The following is a 23,972-nucleotide window of genomic DNA, read 5'->3' on the forward strand; positions in this document are numbered from 1 at the left end:
AGTTTCAGGGGGGTTGGCAGCGCGTTTTCGACACGCTATTACCTCTTACTGTATAAGGGGTAAAAATAGCGAGTTGAAAATGCGCGGCCAAACCGGGGCTAAAGGTGCGCTCGGCCGAGCGCACCATACTGATTGGGCCCGTAAGAGCATTTAAGTTGCTGGAGGGAGGGAGATGAGGAGAAAGCTGCTGATTGCCTTTTCTATTGTTTTAACTTTTACTTGTGTTACAGGAATCCTATTAGTTTGCCTTTTATCACCTTTGCATGTAGTACACTTATTTATACAAGAATCTTTTGTACCATGGCTGCTAGAGGTCAGAGATGAATAGGTAAAATTCCTTGTAATTAAAAGCTGTTTTTTTTAATAGGTTTTACCTGCCTTGATAATTAATGCATTTATGAAGATATGTTCTCACTCAGTCATCATTCAAAAACATGTACGCAGGACTTTTAGTACACGAGTGTCTCATTATTAAACAGCAAAAGACAAAGCAAATAAAAACTTAGCTACTAAATGCTGTTTGTATTTAATGTAATGAATGTTGTTTGTATTTAATGTAATGAAGTCTCTTGTTTTCTATTGTATTCTTTATTTGAAAGGCCTTTTCAGAAGGAACTGCATCCACTTTTGACTACTCCTTGAAAGACAGAGCTCCTTTGACAGTGAAAAATGCACTGGGTGTCCCACTTGTAGTGCAACCTCCATGCAACCTTTGTGTGATGGGTTCAGCTGTGCAAGCTAAAATTTACGATGTAGATATAGACAAGACATTGCAGCTAGAGTATGCTGCTTCAGAAACCCCACACCGACACAAATTTTCTGCATTACAGAATCAAGAAAGTGATTTGCTTACTCTCAGTATAGGTAATGTCAATGCTATACATAGTATGCACTATAGAGAAATACCTGTTTTTAATTACAGTATATAGAATACAACTCACTTTATGGATTTGTTATATGCATTTCTATGCCCTGACTAAATCTGGTTGTATAATTAGTGGTGATTATTTTAAACTCCATCTGCCCTAAAGTCTATAAAATAAATAGCATTTAGGTAGAAGGGGTATTTGTCAGTCATATCTGGTCTTACTATTCTTTTGATATCTTGTTAAATATACTACCATATGTTTTAGTAGTCTGAAATATAGCTGAGTTTTCATAACACTATCTTTCAAGAATAACTTTTGTTAATCTCCAGTGGTAGACTTTTCCAGGCCATTTACTTGACTTCTGATGTTAATGTAGAAAGATGTATTTAAATATACTGCTAGCTGATGAAGCCTAGTAAGAAGGTCATATTCAAGCGACACTAAATATGCATTTTTTGAAATAGCAGTAGGTACAGGTTGTTATGCGTTGAAGTTTCCTACAGAGATTTTTTTTGTATTGGACATTATTTAATTTAGTGATAATATTTTACTCCGGATAGTAATTCTTTTCAGCTTTAATTTATTGCACCTCCATACCAGGGAATACGGTTTTACTTTCCTTGTGGCATGTGTTTCATATAATGAAAACCAGATCAATAACTAAAACTGAACAAATTTAAACACTGAAAAATATTCTGTATAAATGTAAATGTCTAAGAAAAGTGGAAGCAAAAAATAGCCACTCATAAAATATGATTCCTTTTCTCAGCCTATTGAAACCACAGTCTTCCTCCAACATTGGTTTGTATAGTCTTTATTTTTGGATTACTAGTTTTCAGGGCCATATTTACTTTTAGTGCCTTTAGATGTCAGAAAAGAGGGTCTCCCCCATACCAAGAGAGCACCATGGTATAAGGCACATTGCCTGCTCTGTTGGACCTATTCTCTTAAAGGCACAGGGGGTTAGACATTAGCAATTCTTCACTGCTCAAAATGCCACCGTCCTGCTCCTACCACTTTTAAGGACACGAGTCCAGTAGACTATTGCTGATCAGATTCAGTGGTGTTTAGAAAAAAGTGTTGCTTGGATGGAGGAGGTGCCCCTAAGCAGCTGACTGCATTGACTAGTGGGAAGTCGGGGTTTGCTAATTTTAGAGTTTCTCTGTATTGTACTATAATTATGTAGTTTTGCAGTACTAAAACTTGTATAAATGGTTAGATTACAACTATAAATAAAATGAAATGTTCCCTACTTCAGATGAACATGCCATTATTCCATAGTTTGAACATTTCCATAACGCTATTGACTTGAAAGATCTGAGATGGCTGAGAAGGCGATAAGACAGAGGTCTAGAAATGTATGAGTTCGGTGGAATGGGTAAACAGGGAATTGGCAGATGAAATTTAATGTGGACAAGTGCAAGGTGTTGCATATAGGGAAAAATAACCCTTGCTGTAGTTACACAATGTTAGGTTCCATATTAGGAGCTACCACCCAGGAAAAAGATCTAGGCATCATAGTGGATAATACTTTAAAATCGTCGGCTCAGTGTGCTGCAGCAGTCAAAAAAGCAAATAGAATGTTAGGAATTATTAGGAAGGGAATGGTTAATAGAACGGAAAATGTCATAATGCCTCTGAATCGCTTCATGGTGAGACCGCACCTTGAATACTGTGTACAATTCTGGTCGCCGCATCTCAAAAAAGATATAGTTGCGATGGAGAAGGTACAGAGAAGGGCAACCAAAATGATAAAGGGGATGGAACAGCTCCCCTATGAGGAAAGGCTGAAGAGGTTAGGGCTGTTCAGCTTGGAGAAGAGACGGCTGAGGGGGGATATGATAGAGGTCTTTAAGATCATGAGAGGTCTTGAATGAGTAGATGTGACTCGGTTATTTACACTTTCGAATAATAGAAGGACTAGGGGGCATTCCATGAAGTTAGCAAGTAGCACATTTAAGACTAATTGGAGAAAATTCTTTTTCACTCAACACACAATAAAGCTCTGGAATTTGCCGCCAGAGGATGTGGTTAGTGCAGTTAGTGTAGCTGGGTTCAAAAAAGGTTTGGATAAGTTCTTCGAGGAGAAGTCTATTAATGGCTATTAATCAATTATACTTAGGGAATAGCCACTGCTATTAATTACATCAGTAGCATGAGTTCTTCTTAGTGTTTGGGTAATTGCCAGGTTCTTGTGGCCTGGTTTTGGCCTCTGTTGGAAACAGGATGCTGGGCTTGATGGACCCTTGGTCTGACCCAGCATGGCAATTTCTTATGTTCTTATTTACCCTTTCCAATAGTACTAGGATTAGGGGACATGCTATGAAGCTAATAGGTAGCATGTTAAAAACAAATTTGAAAATGTTTTCACTCTGCCCGCAAACTGTGGCATTTGTTACCAGAGGATGTGGTGAAAGCAGTTATAGCTGGATTTAAAAAAAGGGTTTAGATAAGTTACTGGAGGAAACATTTTAAAACCAATATTAGCCATGCAGATTGGGAAAGCTAATGCTTATCCCTGGTTATGAGCAAGAAGGATTGGACCTATTCTTTGGGATTCTGCCTAGTTTGGCCACTGTCAGAGGCGGGATACTGGGCTTTGGACCTTTGTTTGACCAGCTATGGCATTTTATATTCCTAAATCCCATTATAATTATTGTTTAATTATATTAATAGTTTCTTAGCATCCAGTCAGATGAATTCAGAACAAGTGTGTTATGTACCTCTACCAGCAGATGGAGACAGAGCAAACTGACATCATAGTATATATACCTCTGCATTGACATCAGCCTGCCAGTATTCTCAGTCTCCAGCAGATAGTGGACATACATCTCCCTACTAGGGATTGCTTCAATTTGAAAAAGGAAAAATAAGGAAAGTAAATTGCCCCACTCTCCTATGGTGATACCAATTAGTCTCTCCCCCAGTTGAGAATTCCTGAGGTGATTTCCGTGGTGCCTCAGATGAGTGCCTTGGTCCGTTAGCTGATTTTCAGCTGGCATGATGCCATCTCCCCTCGCAGCTGGAGACTGTCTCTGTACTCAGCCAGGTAAGGCTGAGCTCCGGTAAGTTTAAAAAAAAAAATTATAAAGAAGCTTACAAGGAGGGTTTGTGTTGTGTAGAGCTTCCTCCTTCCCCCGTCTTCATGCTCAGTGTGTTGGTCTGACATTTGTCCTGCTCCGTGGGAGGTCACGGGACATGGGCAGCCCGGTGGGTTGAGCAGTCTCCTTAGGCTAGGCCCTGCTCCAAGGTGTTTCATCGCGTGCCACTTGGTAGGCCGCAACAGCTTTTTGTGCACTTCCTAAGGCAGCTCTCTACAGGTTTGTCTAGCTTTGCATCCAGGCGCTCAGTTTTGGGTGCACTGTTGAGCCTTGTATTCTGTGCGCCCATGTTAAGCACAGTTTGCCTCTGCGCTTAGGTTCTTGTGCGCTTAATTTATTTGGCCACCTAGGTGTGCGTGCCTAGGTTTTGGACGCATAAATTTTGAGTGCCTAGTTCAGCGAATATATTAAAAATAAGTAAAACAGCTAGATGTATGCCTCCAGCCACTGCTTAGCCTGTTGTCGGCCATTATGGCGCTTGTACTTAAGCCTTTCTTTTTGCACTGCTTGTCACATTTGGATGTCTTAGCCTGGAGTGCCTGCTGATTTGTGCCAGTGCTGTTTGGAGGCTCAGGGAGAATTGTCTTCCTCTGGTTTCACTAAGCCTGGTTCTTCCCAGCTGGATGTGAGTCCTGGGTAAAGACAACTCAGGTGGGACGCTTGATTTTGCAACTCCCTTAACTGGTTCCTCGGGTACCTCCTGGTCTGTATGCTTTTACCTTTTCCTGGGTAGAATTTTTCCAGGGGTTGCAGTCCTCAGCCCTGTCCAATGCTCCCAGAGCAGAGGTGCAAGTAGGAACCTTGCCTGGACCTTCTATCAAGAGCAGGTATTCTCCTAGAGTGGCAGCAGGACCTCCGGATAGAGATCCGGATGACAACACTGATCTTGACTTTGAGGATGGTGAAATTCCCCAGGATTAGAATCGTATAGAACTATGTTACGGTTCTTTCATAGGGATGAACTGCGAGCTCTGATTTCACAGACCTTGAAAATGCTTGGAGTTCCTAGGGGGCAGATTCGGTGTCTGAGCCAAAGAAAATCCCATTTTGGTTTCCTTGTGAAAAGCCTCTTGTTTTTGCCCCGTGATGGAGACCATTCAAGAATTGATTGATATTGAGTGGGGTGCCCCAGATTCTAATTTCAAAGGAGGTCTAGTTTTGTAGGGCCTGTACCCTCTGGCTCCAGAGGTTAGAGAGTGCTTATGTTTTCCAAAGGTAGATGCACTTGTGTGTGTAGTCTCCAGGTGGAACACTATTCCTGTGGCAGGAGGAGCGGCCTTGCTCATGATAAAAAGATTGAGTCTATCCTTAAACAAGCATTTGAAACAGTAGCAATGTCCTTGCAGATCGCTTCTTGTTGTTCCTTGGTAGATTGCTCTTGTTTGCTTCTCTCACAGGAGGTTGATGACTCTGGAGTGAACTCCAGATCAGTTATGGAACAGTCGCTGCTTTCTTGGCAGTGATTTGGTCCGCACTTCAGCCAGCAGCATGGCTTCGATAATAGCAGCCAGGCATCAGTTGTGATTGAAAAATTGGTAGGCAAATGTGACCTCCAAGGCTAACCTCACCAAATTGCTCTTTAAAGGCTCACTTTTGTTTGGCAGCAAATTAGAGAATCTGGCCAGTAAGTGGGGCGAATCTCTGGTTCCTTGTTTGTCTGAGGATAGGAAGCAGGCCCAGTGCTCCCTCAATATGAGAGGTCGTGCTAGAGGATCCAAGGATTTTTGACCCTATATAGAAGCAACCTTACAGAAGACTCTACTTTTTGCTAGGTCTCAGTCTTTTCAATCCAGACAACCCAGAAGGGGTGTAGGCTCAGATAGTGGAACCTCCCGAGCCTCCCAATGAAGGTTTGCTGACCCACCCCAGGGAACAGGAGATAGGAGGATGTCTCTCTCTCTTTTGTCAGAGATGGGTCGAAATTACATCGGATCAGTGAGTTCTGGAGGTGATACGAGAAGGATATGGGTTGGAGTTTCATAGTATTCCTCGGGACGTGTTCATGGAGACTCACCGCAGAAAAAGCAGGCAGTGGGGGATATATTGGCAAGGCTTCATGGTCTGAGGCTGTGATCCCAGTGTCCATGTCTCAAGAAAATACGGGATGATAGTCCATTAATTTTGTTGTCAAAGAAGGGAGGGCTCATTTTATCCCATCCTGGAACTCAAAGGCATCAACCGCTATCTATGAGTGAAGCATTTTTGCATGGAAATATTGCCCTCAGTAATAATGGCCATGCAGTTGAGGAAATTTCTGACCTCTCCAGATTTGTCAGAGGCGTACCTCCACATTCCCATCTGACTAGAACATCAACACCTCCTGCGGTTTGCAGTTCTGGGGCACCACTTTCAGTTTCAGGCGCTGCCTTTGATCTGGCCACCACTCCCAGAACTTTTTCCAAGGTAATGGTTGTAATTGTGGCAAAGTTGAGAAATCCTTGTACACCCGTATTTGGACGACTGGCTGACTTGTGCCAAGTCACTAGAAAAGAGCCGCCTGGTGACTCGAAGGGTGATTTCCCTGTTGCAAGGAGCTTGGCTGGGTGGTAAACCTAGCCAAGAGCAGCCTTCAGTCTACTCAGTTGCCAAAATCCCTGGGAGTTCGGTTCGACACGAAGCGGGGCAAGGTGTCCTGCTGGAAGCTCGAATTCAGAAGTTGTTAGCCTTTCCTCCATGGCTCATGTTGGGCAGATTGATTTGAAGGATCAAGCGCCATGTAGGGATGGTGCTCTTGGTCACCCCAGAGTGGCCCAAGAGGCTGTGGCATGCAGATCTGTGGAGGCTCTTGGTGGATTCGCCTATTTAGCTTCTAGTGCACATGGTGGTTCCTTGTCTGCTCATCCTGATGTGGCCCATTTCCTGAAAGGAGTAAAACATCTTCAACCTCCCTTGCAGTTTCCAGTACCCTTATGGAGTCTGAATTTCGTCTTGGTTTTTTTTAGGGGTTTCTATGTTTAGGCTGATGCATAGCCTGACCTTGAAAATAGTGTTTCTTATGGCAATTTGTTCTGTGTGGAGAGTTTCCGAGCTGCAGGCCTTGTCTTGCTGGGAACCCTTCCTCCGGGTGATTCCAGGAGCAATACAGCTACGTACTGTTCCTTTCTTTTTACTGAAGGTGGTTACTGAGTTTCACTTGAATCAGCCTATCTTTCTGCCATCCTTGGACAGAAGAAGCCACAGAGGAGAGTATCGTCTGTTGTGACCCCTGATGTCAAGAGACATATCTGGCGGTTACTAAGCCGTTATGGAAAACAGATCGCCTATCTGTTCTTCACGGTGTTACTAGACAAAGAGAACTGGCCTTGTGGACTACGATAGTCCTCTGGATGAAGGAGTAGTCACAGCAGCATATGTTGATGCTGGCAAGCCGTTACCTAATCAGATTAGGGCTCATTTCACTAGGGCTCAAGCAGTGTGATGGGCAGAAGTTAGATTTGTCTCCCATTGACATTTGCCGAGCTGTGACGTAGTCCTCCTTACACATTATTTCCAGGTATTATCGTCTGGATGTGCAGGCCTGGGAGGATCCAGCCTTTGCACTTTCAATTTTGACAGGACAGCCTCCCATCCTGTTTTTGAGTTGCTTGGGTACATCCCACTTGTTCTGGATTCATCTGACTGGATGCTAAGAAATGAGAAATTACTGTATTTTTCGCTCCATAAGACGCACTTTTTTCCCCCCAAAAGTGTGTGTGTGTGTGTGGGGGGGGGGAAATGCCTGTGCGTCTTATGGAGCGAATGTAGCGTCTCTCCCTCTCGCGCGCCGTCCCCTCCTCCTCCCCCCAACTCAGTTCAATCAGCATGGCGGCGCAGGTCAAATGCACACCGCCCCTGGTGTGTCTGGACAGATGCGAGGGAGATGGCCCATGCCAACCATGGGCCCCAATGCTGTGTGTCGTCCTCCCCCGGCGGAGCTCGAGCTCCCTGCCGGTCTGCTGCTCCTGGGGCACACCCCGCCGCAAGGGCCGGCACGACACAGGCCATACATCAGCTGCCTGAACCACGTGGGCTATGGAGGCCCCTCTAGTTCAGATGGCTGGCATTTGACCTGCACTGCGCCAGCCTTCACAGCAAGATGCACTGTAGGAACAGCAGAACGGCAGGGAGCTATTTGAACTGGAGGGGCCGCTGTAGCGCACGCGGTTCTAACAGCTGATGTCTGACCTGCGCCACACCGATCTTCGCAGTGAGATGCACCCCCGGGAATGGCGGACCAGCGGGAAGCTCGGGCTCTGCCGGCAGAGGACGATACATGGCATCGGGGTTTGTGGTTGGTGCAGGCCATTTCCTTCTCATTTGTTTGGATGTATTGGAGGGTCATGGGGGTGATATACTGCCTGGGATGGAGAATACATGACACAGACCTTTGCTTTTTTGGTTCTTTGTGTGGTTCAGTGATTTCTGATAAAATGTTTCTTGCATATGAAGCAATGTGGCTTTTCAGAACTGATTAGCAGTTTGACAGCTGAAATTAATGAAAAGCAAATAGAATTACTGCCTGTGCTGATTAAGTGGCTACCTGTCGAAATATTGGGAGCAAATTGCTCTCCTAGCAATGTAATATAGCCCTGACTATTTATTATTGAACTTCTGAGCAGTCATGAAAGTTTAAAATAACTGGTGTGAGAGAGCTGTGTGTATGAGGGAGAGATTCTGAGTGTGTGATTCTGTGGGTATGTGTATATGTGAGGGAGAGCCAGTGAGTTGAGTGGGGGAGAGAGCTAGTGAGTGTGAAAGAGCCTATCTATGTATGTGAGGGAGAGAAAACCAGTGAGTGTGAGTACCTTTGTGGATGTTCTCTGCCTTGCTATAAAAAACAAAAAAGTATCCCACGGACAGCCACCAAGGGGGAGCTCTGTACAGAGCCCCTCATGGGGACAGAATTTTTTTTTCTTATTTTCCTCCTCTTAAATCCTAGGTGCGTCTTATGGTCAGGTGTGTCTTATAGTGCGAAAAATACGGTACTACTTACCTGATAATGTCCTTTTCTTTTGGAAAGTCAGATGAATCCAGCTTCCCTCCCTTGGCAGCTGTATGATTGTAGTATGGTCCTCCCATGTGATTATGTATGACAGGGATTACTGGTAAGTGTTAGTCCAGTCCCTAGACTAATGTTATTACATTCTTATCTGAGCTTAGTGTTGCCTGTTGGCCGAGTATTGAAATGGTTCTCTGTTTATAATCAAGTTTTTGCTAGTCTGTCCACGGTTGCTTTTGAAGAGAATACTGGCAGGCTGTCACTGCAGAGGTATATGTACTGTGGCGTCGGTTTGCTCCGTCTCCAACTTCTGGTAGAGGTACATAATCCACTTCTTTTGGATTCATCTGACTGTCCTAAACAAATGGAAATTATCAGTCAAGTAGTAATTTCTCATTATAAATAATCATGCTTCATTGTTTTGGGGGGATTTTGGGTTATTTCTGAAGTTTGATAGATATGTTTTATGACACTATTTCACTACAAAGAAGCAAGAGATGTAAAATGGAAAGTTGTAGGTTATAAATTGAACAGTATATACTAATATTTAAAATGTCACAAGTTTATTAAATTATATAATGTATAAATTTTATTTTTGTGCATAAAGAGGAATTAACAAAGTAAATGTTCTAAAAAGTTAATCATTTAAACCAGAGTTTCCCATGCTTGGTCCTCAAAAGCTGCAACCCAGTCAGGTTGTCAGGATTTCCACAATGAATACGCCTGAGATCTATTTGCATATACTGCCTCCATTGTATGCATATAAATCTCATGCATATTCTTTGTGGACATTCTGAAAACCCGACTGGGTTGCAGCCCATGAGGACTGAGTTTGGGGACCCCTTGTTTGAAATGATAAAAACAGGAAACCCACATTCTCATCCCTTCTCCCCAGTATGCTCTCACACTCCCCAGACTGACCAGTAGCTGCTCAGCCTTCCCCAATGTGGGAACCATGTTGCACACTGGGAAAGGAAAATCTGGAAGTCAGCTCTGGCTGACTTGAGCTTGTCCCTGGCTTTGTAAAGTAATGCCGGAAAATTTTAAATAGCTAAATGACTAAATGGTAAGTTTTTATTTATCATTTAATTATTTAACCATTTAATATTTTACATCCCTAAGAGTAATAACGTTTGTAGAGATAGGAAGTTATTCTTACATGAACATCTAACTACTTTGTGTTTTATTTAGTACCCCAGGGATATACAGAGGTGGCAAATATCCCTTTTGCAAAACCTGGACGCCGATTATACAATGTCCGTAGTCCTCTGGCTGAATTCTCGGACTCCGTTCTGATTCAGATAGATGCAACTGAAGGCAATAAAGTTATAACTGTACGATCTCCTCTGCAGGTAAAATTTAGTTTTGTGACTACAGAAATTCTCCAAAACAATGCAGTGCATTGACAAATCCAGAAAGATTCACTTGTTTTATACCACCTTTCAATCACTAACTAGAGTTTATTTCTGTCATGTGAATGCTAAATTAATTTTCAGGATTTGTATTTAAAATAGGAATTCTACCATTGCTCTTTTTTTATGATTTCATTATAATATATTAACAAGCAAAATGTCCATTCCTATCTTTTATATTGGTTGTGTATCTGAGAAATTATTTGAGAGATTTAACATACGTTTTTCTTGATGCTTTGTTTCACCCCAACTCCATTATTGGGTTTTACTTCTAAACCATCTTTGTTGTTTTATACTCCATGGTCCTGATAATTCTTACTTGTGCATTCAAAGGTGGTAATTTTATCTTTTTAGGATTTCTTCCTCTTCCTTCTGAGACCTTTTCTCCAGCATCCCATGAGAGACTTCTGAGAGAGAGAGAGAGAGAAAAAAAATATATAGTAGATTGTCAGCTGATTCAAAGATAGGAAACAGAGTAGAAATAAATGGTCGTTTTTCTTAGTTGGAAAAAGGTCGACAGTGGAGTACATCTGGGATCTGTACTAAGGGCTGGTGCTTTTCAATATATTTATAAATGATCTAGAAAAGGGAATAACAAATGAGTTGATCAGATCTGCAGATGAGACAAAATTATTCCGAATAGTGAAATCACAAGCAGATTGTAAGAAATTACAGGAAGACATTGCAAGACTTGGAGCCTGGGCAGCAAATAGCAGATTAAATTTATTGTGGATAAGTACAAAATGATAAACATAGGAAAAGTAACCCACACTGTAGTTAGATGATATTAGGTTCCATATTGGACATTGCAGTTCAGGCAAGGGATCTAGGCAACATAGACAATACTTTGAAATCCATAGCTCGGTGTGCAGCGGCAGTCAAAGCAAACAATGTTAGGAATTATTAAGAAAAGAAGGAAACTAAAATGGAGAATGTCATAATACCTCTGTATTGCTCCATAGTGAGACCATATCTAGAGTACTGTGCGCAGTTCTGGCCACTGCATCTCAGAACAGATATAGCTGAACTGGAAAAGGTACAGAGAAGAGCAACCAAAATGATAACGTGGATGGAACGGCTCCCTTATGAGGAAAGGCTATAAACAGGTTAGGTCTGTTCAGCTTGAAGAATAGACTGAGGCATGATACAATAGAAGTTTATAAAATCATGAGTGGAATCAGATGACTAAATAAATGTGAACTGATTTTTTTACTTTTTCTTTTTTTGTTTTAAAATATCTGTTTATTAAACCACAAAAAGAATTACATCTACCCCGCATTTCGGAGTGCAAAAATTGTGAACAAAGAAAAAATCCAAATGCATTAATAGAAATGTTATTTTCCTGCAGTTCGGATCATTTTCATTTCGGCTGCCCCCCGAAACGATAGCCAAAATGCGCCCCGACCCTTCCAATTTCATTAATTACCATCAGGGTTGTAAAAAAAAAAAACAAACCCCAACCCTTCAAATTTAATTAATTGCAACCCCCCCAAAAAACTTGCCAAAATTCCCTGGTGGTCCAGCGGGGGTCCCGGGAGCAATCTCCCACTCTGGCCGTCAGCTGCCAGTAATCAAAATGGCGCCGATGGCTCTTTGCCCTTACCATGTGACAGGCTGTCTGTGCCATTGGCCGGCCTCTGTCACATGGTAGGAGAAATGGACAGCCGGTGCCATCTTTAAAAATGGTGCGGGCCATCCATTGCTCCTACCATGTGGAGTGGGGGGATTTGCAATTAATTAAATTTGAAGGGTTGGGGTGAGTTTAGGGGTTTTTTTTATGTGCCCTTTCTCGCCCCCCTCCCCCCCCCCAAAAATGCGATGAAATAGCAAATATCGTCTCTATTTCCTATTTCATCACAAACGAATGCACATCCCTACAAATAACAGCAAAGGATGAAACATGCACACAGTATACAATTTTGTGGCCTTTTTTATGTTTATCCAAGCGAGTAACAGTACTTTTTCAAATAATACAAAAATTAGGGGATACTTCATGATGTTAGTAAGTAGTACCTTTAAAACAAATCGGAGAAAATTAATTTCCACTAAACCCTCACAATTAAACTCTAGAATTCATTGCCAGAGCATGTGTAAAGGCAGCTAGTGTAGCTTGGTTTAAAAAAGGTTTGGACAAGTTCTTGGAGAAGTCCAAATAACTTTATTAACCAGATAGATTTGGAATAGTCACTATTTATCCTTGGTGTTAGCAGCTTGGATTCAGTCTACTGCTTGGGACCTTACAAGGTACTTTTGAGCTGGATTGGTCACTGTTGGAAACAGGATGCTGGGCTTGATGGACCCTTGATCTGACCCAGTATGGCAGTTCTTAAGTTTTCATGTAACTTATATAATTGCTGTTCCACTGCCTACTAGAACTTAAGAAATATTTGGGATCAAGGAACAAGTAAACACTCCATGCTCCTTTGGCTTTCTTCCTGATGAGGGGAAAGTTAGTCTTTCAAGACTATTAAGAGGTCTTATATCTTCCATTAAGAATAGCACACTATCACACTGTCTGGTGGTGGTTGATAATAAATCCTTTATTGAAGTTTTGATGCAGGTGAATAAACTCACAATGCACAATGGAGAACAGTATAATCCATACAACAAAAGAATATTCAGTACACAGTTCAAAAACTACAGTAATTAAACAACCTTCATACACTAGGGGCTATTTTCTGCAACTCAGTAGCTCTGAGATCCTCTTTGGAGATGGGACTGTCCCTGGGCTTTCTACCCTTTTTAGTTCCTGCTTTCTGATATGCATATTCTGGAAGTACAGTAACTAGGGATGTGCATTTGTGTTGAACAAATGCATTTTTTGTAAAGAGAGACTATTTTTGGTTCATTCTTGATCAAAAAGATCCAAAAACTATCAGATATTTTTCGTTTTTGATGCCCCTACCAATAACCCAAAGCCCAGACCCTTCCCCTCTGTCCTAAAAATTAACTGAGACTAGGGCTCGAGCCTTTTTGGCTCCTACTTACCCTCTTCCATAAAGGTAAGTTTCTTCTACACAGAAAGGGGAAGAGTGATTTCAGTCACTCCTTCTCTGCCAGCTTCCCTTTTAAAATGGTATTGGCAAGCTCTGAGGCCAGTGCTGTCTTGTTGTACAACTGTACAAACATGCGGCCATACAACAAAATAGCACCGACTGGACCTTAGACTGGCTGCTAATTTCTAACATCAAATCAATGCCATTTTTCGAGGGAAGCCAGCAAGGCAGGAGTGACTGAGAATTGCTCCTGCAATTTTCTACAAAGAAGCCCCCCCCCCCCCCCACACACACACAGTAGGGGTAAGTTAGGGTTGGGGAGGCTCTGGTCCTGGCTGTGGGGCAGGGAGGTCTCATCTAGGTTTGGCTGAGCTCAGTCCAAGGTTATTGGAGGTAACTTGGGAGGAGTTTGGAGGGCTTTGAGGAGGACCGAATCCTTTGGTTCAGCAAAGAAACCAAAACCTGAATAACGCCCCCCCCCCCCCCCCAAAGAAAAATTGAACCAAAATGCACATTGTCTTCTGCAAATCCCTACCAGTATCTGAACTGGAACACACTCATGAACAGACGAGCTTCAGCTGACTCCTCCTAAGCAGCAACTTTGAAAGTAAATTTCACAGCCTGGCAGACTTTATTCTGACTCCAACCAGAAATCCACTCTGCAAATCCCGAAGACAATATTTAGTGAAGTGCAAGAAGTATGGGATGAACCCCCTTTCATGATTCCTCATCTCTTGTTTCTTTTAATATTCAGGATCCTCCTTGAATGCCACAAAATCACTCTCCTCCTGGAAGGTCTGAAATTTCTGACTGAGCTTCAGTCACCTTTCCAGGATGGAAGACTGAACCAAAAATCACAATCAAAGCAGGCTCTTGAGTTTTGTTATCCATTCTTTTACACCTTCCATTAGGAAGTATCCTCCTCTCTCTGACAACATACATCCAGCATCTGTGCAGACTTAGATTTATTTATTTCTCAGCTTTTCTATGCCGCCCAGTAGAAAAAAAACTGGTCAGAGCAGATTACAACATAATAAAAACAATATTGTAATCAACCGTATAAAAATATTAAAACATCCACTTTGGTGAGACCCTTACACTTAGGTCCGAACTTTCCTAAAGGAAAATGAGTTCTTACCTGATAATTTTTTTACCTGATCCTTGGTACTACAGGAACGAAAATTATCAGGTAAGAACTAATTTTCCTTTCCCTGTACGTACCAGGATCAGTCCAGACAGTGGGATGTACCAAAGCTTTTCCCTAAACCGGGTGGGACTGAGACAGTCCCGCTCGAAGCACTTGCCGCCCAAAGGAACCGAACACCGGAGCGTGAACATCCAGATGGTAGTGTCGAGCAAAAGTATGCAAGGATGTCAGAGTGGCAGCCCTGCAAATTTCCTGCGGAGAAACAGCTTGACTCTCCGCCCAAGAAGTAGCATGAGAGCGAAGAGAATGAGCTTTCAGACCCTCAGGAATGGGACGACCTTGACAGAGATAGGCCGAAGAGATCACCTCCTTCAACCACCGGGCAATAGTGGTTTTAGAAGCTTGCTTACCACGGTTAGGACCACTCCAGAGAACAAAGAGATGGTCCGAGAGACGGAAGTCATTAGTAACCTTAAGATAGCGAAGCAGGACCCGTTTAACATCCAACCGACGGAGATCCCCGCCAGTGGGGCCCGCAAGTTCCACCTCAGAAAATGCTGGGAGCTCTACAGACTGATTGACGTGGAAGGAGGTAACCACCTTGGGCAAAAAGGAGGGCACAGTCTTGAGAGATACCCCAGAATTGGAGAATCGCAGGAAGGGCTCCCGGCAAGACAACGCCTGGATCTCAGAAATTCGCCACGCAGAGGAGATAGAGACCAAGAAGACTGTCTTAAGCGTAAGATCCTTGAGCGTAGCGTGGCGTAGAGGTTCGAAGGGAGCCACACAGAGCGCCCGAAGGACCAGATTGAGACTCCACGATGGACAAGTGGCTTGAGAGGGAGGACGAAGATGTCGAACACCCCTGAGAAACCGAACCACGTCGGGATGACTCGCAAGAGGATGACCGTCGACGGGCCCTAGGAGAGAGCCAAGCGCAGAGACCTGAACGCGGAGCGAGCTGAACGAGAGGCCCTTAGAAAGACCCTTCTGGAGGAAAAAGAGGATCGTTGGGACCGAAGCAGAGCGGATAGAGGAGCCTAATTCCGCACAAACAGACTCAAAAACCTTCCAGACCCGTATGTAGGCCAGGGAAGTAGATTGCTTCCACGCTCGAAGGAGGGTGGAGATAACCTCTCTCTATAACCCTTGCGCCTCAGGCGTCGCCGTTCAAAAGCCAGGCCGCTAGACAAAAGCGATCGGCCTGGTCGAAAAATACAGGTCCCTGCCGGAGAAGACGAGGTAGGTGACCGAGACGCAAGGGCCCGTCTGACGCCAGATTGACGAGATCCGCGAACCATGGTCTTCGCAGCCACTCGGGAGCTACGAGAATGACCGGACCCCGGTGGAGCTCGATTCTTCTGAGAACTTTCCCCACCAGCGGCCATAGAGGGAGCACGTACAGGAGTACGCCCGACGGCCAGGACAGAGCTAGCGCGTCCATGCCCTCCGATCCGTGCTCCCTCCAGCGGCTGAAGAACCGATTGGCCTTGGCATTGCGTAGAGTCGCCATGAGATCGAGGTGAGGAGGACCCCACCTGGTCACTATCAAAGCCATGGCCGCCTCCGAGAGTTCCCACTCTCCCGGATCGAGAACTTGCCGGCTGAGGAAATCCGCTTCTTGCCCGCAATGTGGGAGGCCGCTAGGCATTGCAGATGAAGTTCCGCCCAGGAGAGGAGAAGACTCGCTTCCAGAGCTACCAGGGGGCTTCGAGTACCCCCCTGGCGGTTGATGTAAGACACCGCGGTGGAGTTGTCGGAGAGTACCCTCACTGCCTTGCCGCGGAGGAGAGGAAGGAACTCCTGAAGAGCCAGGCGCACTGCCAAGGTCTCCAAACGATTGATGTGCCAGCGAGATTGAGCTGGATTCCAGACGCCTTGAATGGACTGGGAGAGACAAACCACACCCCAACCCGAAAGGCTGGCATCCGTGGTAACTATTGTCCACTGCGGAGCTTCGAGAGGCATCCCCCGAAGGAGATGCGGTAGGTAGAGCCACCACTTCAAATTGTCGACTGTAGAGGCAGAGAGTGGAAGGACCATCTGGAACTGCTCAGACACCAGCTTCCAGCGTGACAGCAAAGCTTTCTGCAATGGTCGCATAAGAGCAAAAGCCCAAGGGACAAGATCTATGGTGGAGGCCATGGAACCCAGGACCTGCAGGTAGTCCCAGGCCGTGGGAGAAGGCAGAGCCACCAGGTTTCGGATCTGCTCGATCAACTTGAGAGCTCATGCGAGGGGTAAAGATACCTTGCCTGCACAGGTGTCGAAGTGGGCCCCCAAGAACTCGAACTTCTGGGAAGGCTGAAGGTTGCTTTTGGTGAAGTTTACTATCCACCCGAGGGAGGAGAGAAGAGTTAACACTCGATCCACTGCCTGTCGACAGGAAGCCGCCGACTTGGATCTGATGAGCCAGTCGTCTAGATAAGGATGGACAAGGATCCCTTCCCGGCGCAACGCCGCCGCGACCACCACCATGACCTTCATGAAAGTATGAGGTGCCGTTGCAAGACCGAAGGGAAGTGCCCAAAACTGGAAGTTGCAATTGAGGATGTGGAACTGGAGATACCTCTGGTAGTCGCGGTGGATGGGGATGTGAAAATATGCCTCCCCAAGATCGAGAGAGGCGAGAAACTCTCCTGGACGGACCGCCGCTATAACTGTACGAAGGGTTTCCATACGGAAGTGGGGAACCTTCAGGGCGCAATTGACCCGCTTGAGATCCAGAATCGGGCAGAAGGACCCGTCCTTTTTGGGAACGATGAAGTAAATAGAATACTGGCCGGCGCCAAGCTCCCTCTCCGGAACCGGGACCACTGCCCACAGATCCAGGAGCCTGGCCAGCGTCTGTTCTACCGCGGCCCTCTTGGACTGCCCGCATGGCAAGAAGAGGAACAGATCCAGAAGGGTGCGGACGATCTCGGGGGCGGAGCCATCCCTGATAATGTCGAGGACCCACTGGTCCGACATGATTTTGACCCATTCCTCGAGAAATAAGGACAGGCGGCCGCCAAGGTAAGGAAACGAGGAATGAGTCAACTGACCTTCATTGGGCAGAGGATTTGGGAGCGGTACGCGCAAGCTGTCCCTCCCGAAAAGGTTGGCGCCCGCGAAAGGACTGCAACCAGGACTGAGCCCGGGAGGAGCCTCATGAAGAACCACCCCGCCCCCGAGAAGTAAAACGACGTTGGCCCAGGAAGCAAGAACGCATTGGCGCGGAGGGGCGCGAAGGCTTGGGGCGGTCCTCCGGGAGCCTATGGACCTTATCTTTCCGTAAGGATTCCATAAGCTTCTCAAGATCCTCCCCAAACAACATTTTACCTTTAAAAGGCAGGGTACCCAGTCGAGCTTTAGAAGACTGATCAGCCGACCAGTTGCGAAGCCAGAGGAGTCTCCGGGCCGATACCGCCGAGGCCATCGCCTTGGATTGAACCCGGACCAGGTCATAAAACGCGTCAGCCGCGTACGCTATGACAGCCTCCAAACGCTCCGCCTGTTCCACCTCTGCCGACGGAAGAGCCTGTGCACCAAGGAGCTGTTGAACCCACCGGAGGCCCGCACGCAGCATGAGACTACTGCAGCAAGTAGCCCGGACCCCCAAAGCTAAGGATTCATGGATGCGCTTAAGATGTGTCTCCAGCTTACGGTCCTGCGGATCCTTGAGGGCCGTAGACCCTTCAACCGGGATCGTAGTGTGTTTAGTGACCGCGGAGACATAAGAATCAACCGCAGGGTACCGTAACAGATCCAAGCCTTCCTCAGGAAGGGGATACAGTTTATCCATGGCACGTCCCACCCTGAGAGCCCCCTCAGGAGCCTCCCACTCTCGTAAAATTAAAAGCTTTAGCATTGGGTGAAAGGGAAACGCCGTGGCTGGGGCACTAAGCCCCCCTAGGACCGGATTCATATTCTTGGGCAGGAAGTCCAGTAGATATCTACCGAGGGACCCTCCAGACCTAATTCCTGTAGGAGGACGAAGGGGATAAGAGGCCCCAGCTCCTCCCTGCGGAACAAACGAAGAAATCTGGAGTCATCTCCCTCCAGCGGGGAGGTATCCATAGGATCTGGGGAGGGATCTGGTAGAGGAGCCACCCCGGGGACCACCTGGACCCTAACCGGTCCCTGGCGTTCTGCAGCTGGGCTAGTAGTCAACGGCGAGGAACGGGGCATTTTTGCAGGGGGAGGGTCGGGGAGGGGGGGGGGGTTCCTGCTCCTCATGCAAGCTAGCTAATTAAGATTTATGCATGAGGAGAACAAATTCAGCTGAAAACGGGACCCATGAAAAATGGGATGGGGGGGGGGGGGAAATCACAAAAATCTGGCCCCCCAGGAAGCTCCGAAATCGGAGCTGTTGAAAAATCCAAAATAGCCGCCGCTGAAGAATTCTGCCGGCTTAAAAACGGCCTGGCCAAGCCTGGGGGAGTCTATCCCTGGGCTAAATTTGTCCTCTCAGCAGAGGAGGGACCTTCCCCACCTGGCAGGCAAGCAGGGCAAAGATCCTGCCGTGAAAAACGGGAGTAAAAAAGCCCACATGCAAAACAAACTGCTTGTCTGGGCATAGCCCAAGCTGTGCTGAGAAAAAAAAAAGTAAAAACTCTTAAAGTGACAGCCTCAGCACCAAGGAGAGAGCAGGGAGACCCTGCTGACTTCTGCCTGTCTGACTGTCGGATTAAAGCCTGAGGACCAGAAAAGGGCCAAAAAAGGTAAAAAAAAAAAGTAAGAAAAATTCTGGTCAACTGCTGCAGAAGTCAGAGGTATTTGAATACCTGCAACTTCGGAACTTTGGTACCTTTTAAACTGATTTTTAAACTGATTCTTTTAAATCAGTAGTGACTGAGTGCAGCAGCGGGTCTAAAACCCTCTCAGCAGCCAGAAAAGGGGAGCGAGTCCCAGAGGGAGACGGTCCCACACCTGGAAGGTAACCCGGACTCAGACTATGCAGCACAAAAGGGGCAAATAGCCCCGTGAGTCCGGCAAGAGCGAGGAGACGAAATCGTCTCCCAAGAAAAAAGAAAAAGACACTAGGGATCAAAAAACCCCAGAAATATAACTTTTCTGAAGTACTTGCTTGAATCTAAGATGGAATAGAAAAGGCTGACAAGCCAGAGACAGAGAGCCGAAGGGGAACTGTTGCACCTGCTGGGAGACAGATGAATACTGAAGGGGTTAGTGTACAGGTTCTCCCCTTAAAGGGACATCCTCACAATTCTGGTCTGTCGCCACCTGCTGGATAAGGGACATAACCCACTGTCTGGACTGATCCTGGTACGTACAGGGAAACTCATCTTATATGGGCATGTTCTGAATTCTAGTGTCTGTCATTCTCAGTGAGTGTTTCTATTTTTCCAATAAAATCTTGCATTGTCTACAAAATTGCTTTCAAGAGACTCCCCTCCCCCCCCCCTCCTTTTAGACCTGCTGGCTATGAACTAATTTATGCACATATTGTGAATTTTTTAGTTTGATTTCTTATTCTCTGCTTTTTTTTTATAAAAAGTTTATAAACTCTTCTTATTTAGCCTGTTGCACTTCAAGAAATTCTTTACTTTCCCTGAGCATGCAATTCCCATAATTTGGGCAGCCATGACCATTTGTTGCTAAAGTGGGTGGGGGGTGGAAGTGAAGTCAGCACAGATACTCAGATTCCAAAGTACCATAGAGACCTGATGTGGGGTAAAATTGGCTGCAGCTTTATTGCCAAATAATAACAATTATAACCACAGCCGTGTACCTGAGCCATAACATAGATGGAGCTGTCACAATGTCCCCTTCTGCACAGTCAGCACGTCACCTCCGTCCCAGGACCTGCTGCAACCAAGCAAGGCCCTACCCTCCGGGAGGCAATTATCTCCAGGATGCTCCTGGTCACCCAACTCGCCCAAGCAAGGTGACTGCCCAATCGCAGGGCGGGTGTCCGGCTGTATGCTGTACTAACCGCACAACCAATTGGAGCCTCCGTGGCCACAGAAGTGAGAGTGCAGGAGAGAAGAGATGTGTGCAACAGCTGTTCCTACAGACCTGCATGGAACTGCTACATCCTCTTTTTCTCCTGCACCCAAAGGAGCACGAGAAAGTTGCCCGATATGACTCGTCACTGGCCTGTCTGCCTGCCGTGTTTGGAGAGAGAGAGAGCGAGAACTATTTCCTCTACTGCCAGCAGGGAGGGGGGAAGGGACCAAGGGAGCGAGAAAGATGCTGCTGCTGATAGACTTGGGATGGGGAGAATTAAAGGAGAGAGGAACAGGGAAAGGGAGAAAGTGGAGGGGCTGCTGAGCAGGGAGGGGAGAGGGGGCTCCTGTGTAGGGAAGGGGGAGACAAGACAGGGGGCTGCTGGACAGGAAAAGTGTGAGAGGCGGGCACTGGGAATTGAGGGGGTACAATGGTAAAGAGAAAGGGGAGGGGCTGCAGGGCAGAGAAGTGAGAACCAAGGAAAGGTACATTAAGGTTTTGTAGGGGAAGATGGAAAAGGAGGGAGAGTTCAAGGAGTTGTTGTGGTAGAGCTGGAGGAGAAATGAAAAGTTAATAAGGGAGGTGTTTGTGGGGAATGGAGGAGGTGGGTGAGGTCAATGAGGGAGTCAGACATAATTCTGCTGGAGCATCTCAAAAATCTCATTTTTGAGCCACATGGCAGCAGCAAATTTTCTGGTGTCCCAGATGGGCCACCAAATTAAGCAGCCACTCTTAAGACTCTGACAGAGGTGAAACTACCTGGGAAGAGAAGGGAGTGGTGCCAGGTTGGGTGTGGCTCTTTGCTTCTTGGCCTTGATCCTTACAGATACATATAATGGATCTTAATATGTACTAGTCCTTATAATTCTACAATGTTCCAGCATCTACTAGATAAACTTTATTTCATATCCTTTGTGCGTTTGATATGATTAATCATATGTATTTTTTTCAATAGATCAAGAACCATTTCTCTTTCCCATTTCAAATTTATAAGTATGTTATGAATGTGAAGCTGCTTGAGCCCATTGGAGTGGTCAGGTCTGAAGAGGAATTCCATGTTCCTTTAGAGTCTTACAGGTACACAGTCTTGTAGTTATACTGAACCTTAAAGTAATCTAGTGGCATATTTTGTGAACTGATATTTTCATTTTGTTTCTATTGCAATATATCTTATTGAAATTGATAATACTGAACTCCACATGCCCTGACTCTTAGTACAGAGGCAGTCAAACAAGTGTTATCTAAGCCAATAAATGTTAAGGACTGAATTCCTCAAGCTGCCCAAGAACTTGCACTGGTAGAATATAATTTTTGCTGACATGTAAAAATGTGCATACTTTCTGAAGGGTCTGTGAGCACTGGCGTCTGTTCTTTCAATGAGGGCTTCTTTATGAGCAGAGGCTACAGTGTTTTTTCCAGAAGATATTTGTAAAGTGACTTCTTCATTATCATTTTACATTGCTTCACTAAGCTTTACAAATTGGATGTTCAGGCTAAAGGCAGACATTTTCAGAGCAGCCCCACATGCATTAGAAGGGGCTTGGGTACTTCCCACACATCTAGTTTGTTCTAGCAAGTTGAAAAGGAAGGAGACATTTATTCTTTTTTTTTTTTTTAATAATTTATACTTTATTAATTATTGAATATCCTTACAAAATGAAATCACATTTATTGTGGTTAATACAGGAAAGATAATATAGCAGTATTATTTTCCAAAGAAATTCTTATAATAACATTAAGACAAAACACACAACTGCTATGTTAAACCATATAATATGGGGGCCTATTATCTAATATTAATAATATACAAATCAAAAGAGTAGGAGGTTTTTTCTACTATCTTATTGGGCTAAAATAGATGATACCTCGTTCTCTAATCATACCTGACTTATCTCTCAGAAAATTTTCCAAATGAGATGGTTGTGAAAAAATAAATTTTTTTTCTTGAAAATTTATAAAACATTTACTGGGGTACTTTAAAAAAAAAAAAAAAAAAAAGTTGCCCCCAGTTCTAATGCTTTATTTTTTAGGGCTAGAAACTTCCTTCTCCTGACCTGGGTTGGTTTAGAGACATCAGGGAATATAAAGACCTTCTGCCCACAAAACAATATATCCTTGTTTTTGAAAAATGTTTCCTAATAATCTCTTTATCTCTTTCTAATACAAACCACACAAACATAGTTGCTCGCTTGTTTATCATATCTACGGACTCCTCCAAAAGGTTGATATTCCTGATGAACTTTCTCCTTCCTTCCCAGGAATATCACCAATTGGAGGAGAAAAATAATATATTTTTGAAATCGCAGGTACTTCGTTCCATGCTAAAACTTCTTTCACATATTTAGAAAACATCTCAAATGGCTATAACAACCTTATGATCGGAAAATTTACAATACGCAAGTTTTTTATACCCATAAGATTTTCTAAATTTTCCACATTGGAATGTAAAATAATGTTATCAGTTGTATGCAAAACTTCCAATTTTTTTTAACAGTATCAACTTCAATAATTACATTCTGAATCGAAGTTTCTATATCATTCAAACGCTTTCCCTGCTCTTGAATAGATATCTTATTTCTATTAACTACTGCTCCAAGAGAAAGATTCATCTGTGAAACGTTAGTCTAATTTAATCATCATCCTCCAGAGATCCCCCAACATCACATTAGTAGCATCTACGGCATCTAGCCTTGCGCTATTAATGTTAGGTATTAAGGTTCCCACTTCTGTTCCTTGCTGTGATAGCTTTGAACATGGGGAACCTGAAATATTCAACCGCTGAAAAACAGAATCAGCATCACTTACTGTTGCAGTACCTATGATGTTTTCTCCTGATGTTCCTAGTGGGGGCTGAAGAGGTGTTGGCCCTGTGCCGGGACTTAAAGAGATTTCCAAGGAGTCCCTACCACCGTCCCCTTGTGGCGATATCCTGTAGATGTGAGATCCATAGGCCCTGATCCTTGGGGAGCTGGAGATGATGTAAAAACTTTAGCTTTTCTTTTTTGCCCCATAAAACTCACATGCACTTCCTATCAATTCAAGACAATCCAAGGCGATCAAAGTCTATCTAAGTCGCGCGCACGCCCCTTCGGTGTGCGCGGTTTAGGCAACATGCCGGAGGCAGCGGTACGCCGCAGTCCCGCGGTCTTTTGAACACGTGATCACAGGGAGATGTCACACGCAGAGGCTCCCCAGCTGCAGCAGATCTCAAGAGCACTCTCTGCCGCCTCTCGCCAGGCTCCCTGCATCACCTCCTTCTCCCTCAGCAATCAGGCCCCGTTCTCACCACAGTCCCGCGGTCTTTTGAACATGCAGTCACAGGGAGATGTCACATGCAGAGGCTCCCCAGCTGCAGCAGATCTTACAAGCACTCTCCGCCTCCTTTTGCCGGGCTGCCTGCGTCACCTCCTTCTCCCTCAGCAATTAGGCCCCCGAGACATTTATTCTTGCCTGTTAATTTCCTTTCTTTGAATTCTGCTAGACCAGCCCAGGACCCTCAGAGGAACTCTGTGGCTGAGGT

General features: G+C 45.0%; 1 protein-coding gene across 4 annotated transcripts in view; it reads left to right on the forward strand.

Moving 5' to 3' along the window:
• Nucleotides 1-23,972, forward strand: part of VPS13C (vacuolar protein sorting 13 homolog C) — a 483,673-nt gene that overhangs the window by 316,776 nt on the left and 142,925 nt on the right. For all 4 annotated transcript variants that reach the window (XM_029575527.1, XM_029575524.1, XM_029575525.1 and 1 more), the window contains 3 exons: nt 600-864; nt 10,140-10,300; nt 21,408-21,529. In XM_029575527.1, the coding sequence (XP_029431387.1) occupies nt 600-864; nt 10,140-10,300; nt 21,408-21,529 (548 nt within the window). The remainder of the gene's footprint in view (nt 1-599; nt 865-10,139; nt 10,301-21,407; nt 21,530-23,972) is intronic.

This window comes from Rhinatrema bivittatum, chromosome 13 (assembly GCF_901001135.1).
Source record: "Rhinatrema bivittatum chromosome 13, aRhiBiv1.1, whole genome shotgun sequence".
NCBI lineage: Eukaryota > Metazoa > Chordata > Amphibia > Gymnophiona > Rhinatrematidae > Rhinatrema > Rhinatrema bivittatum.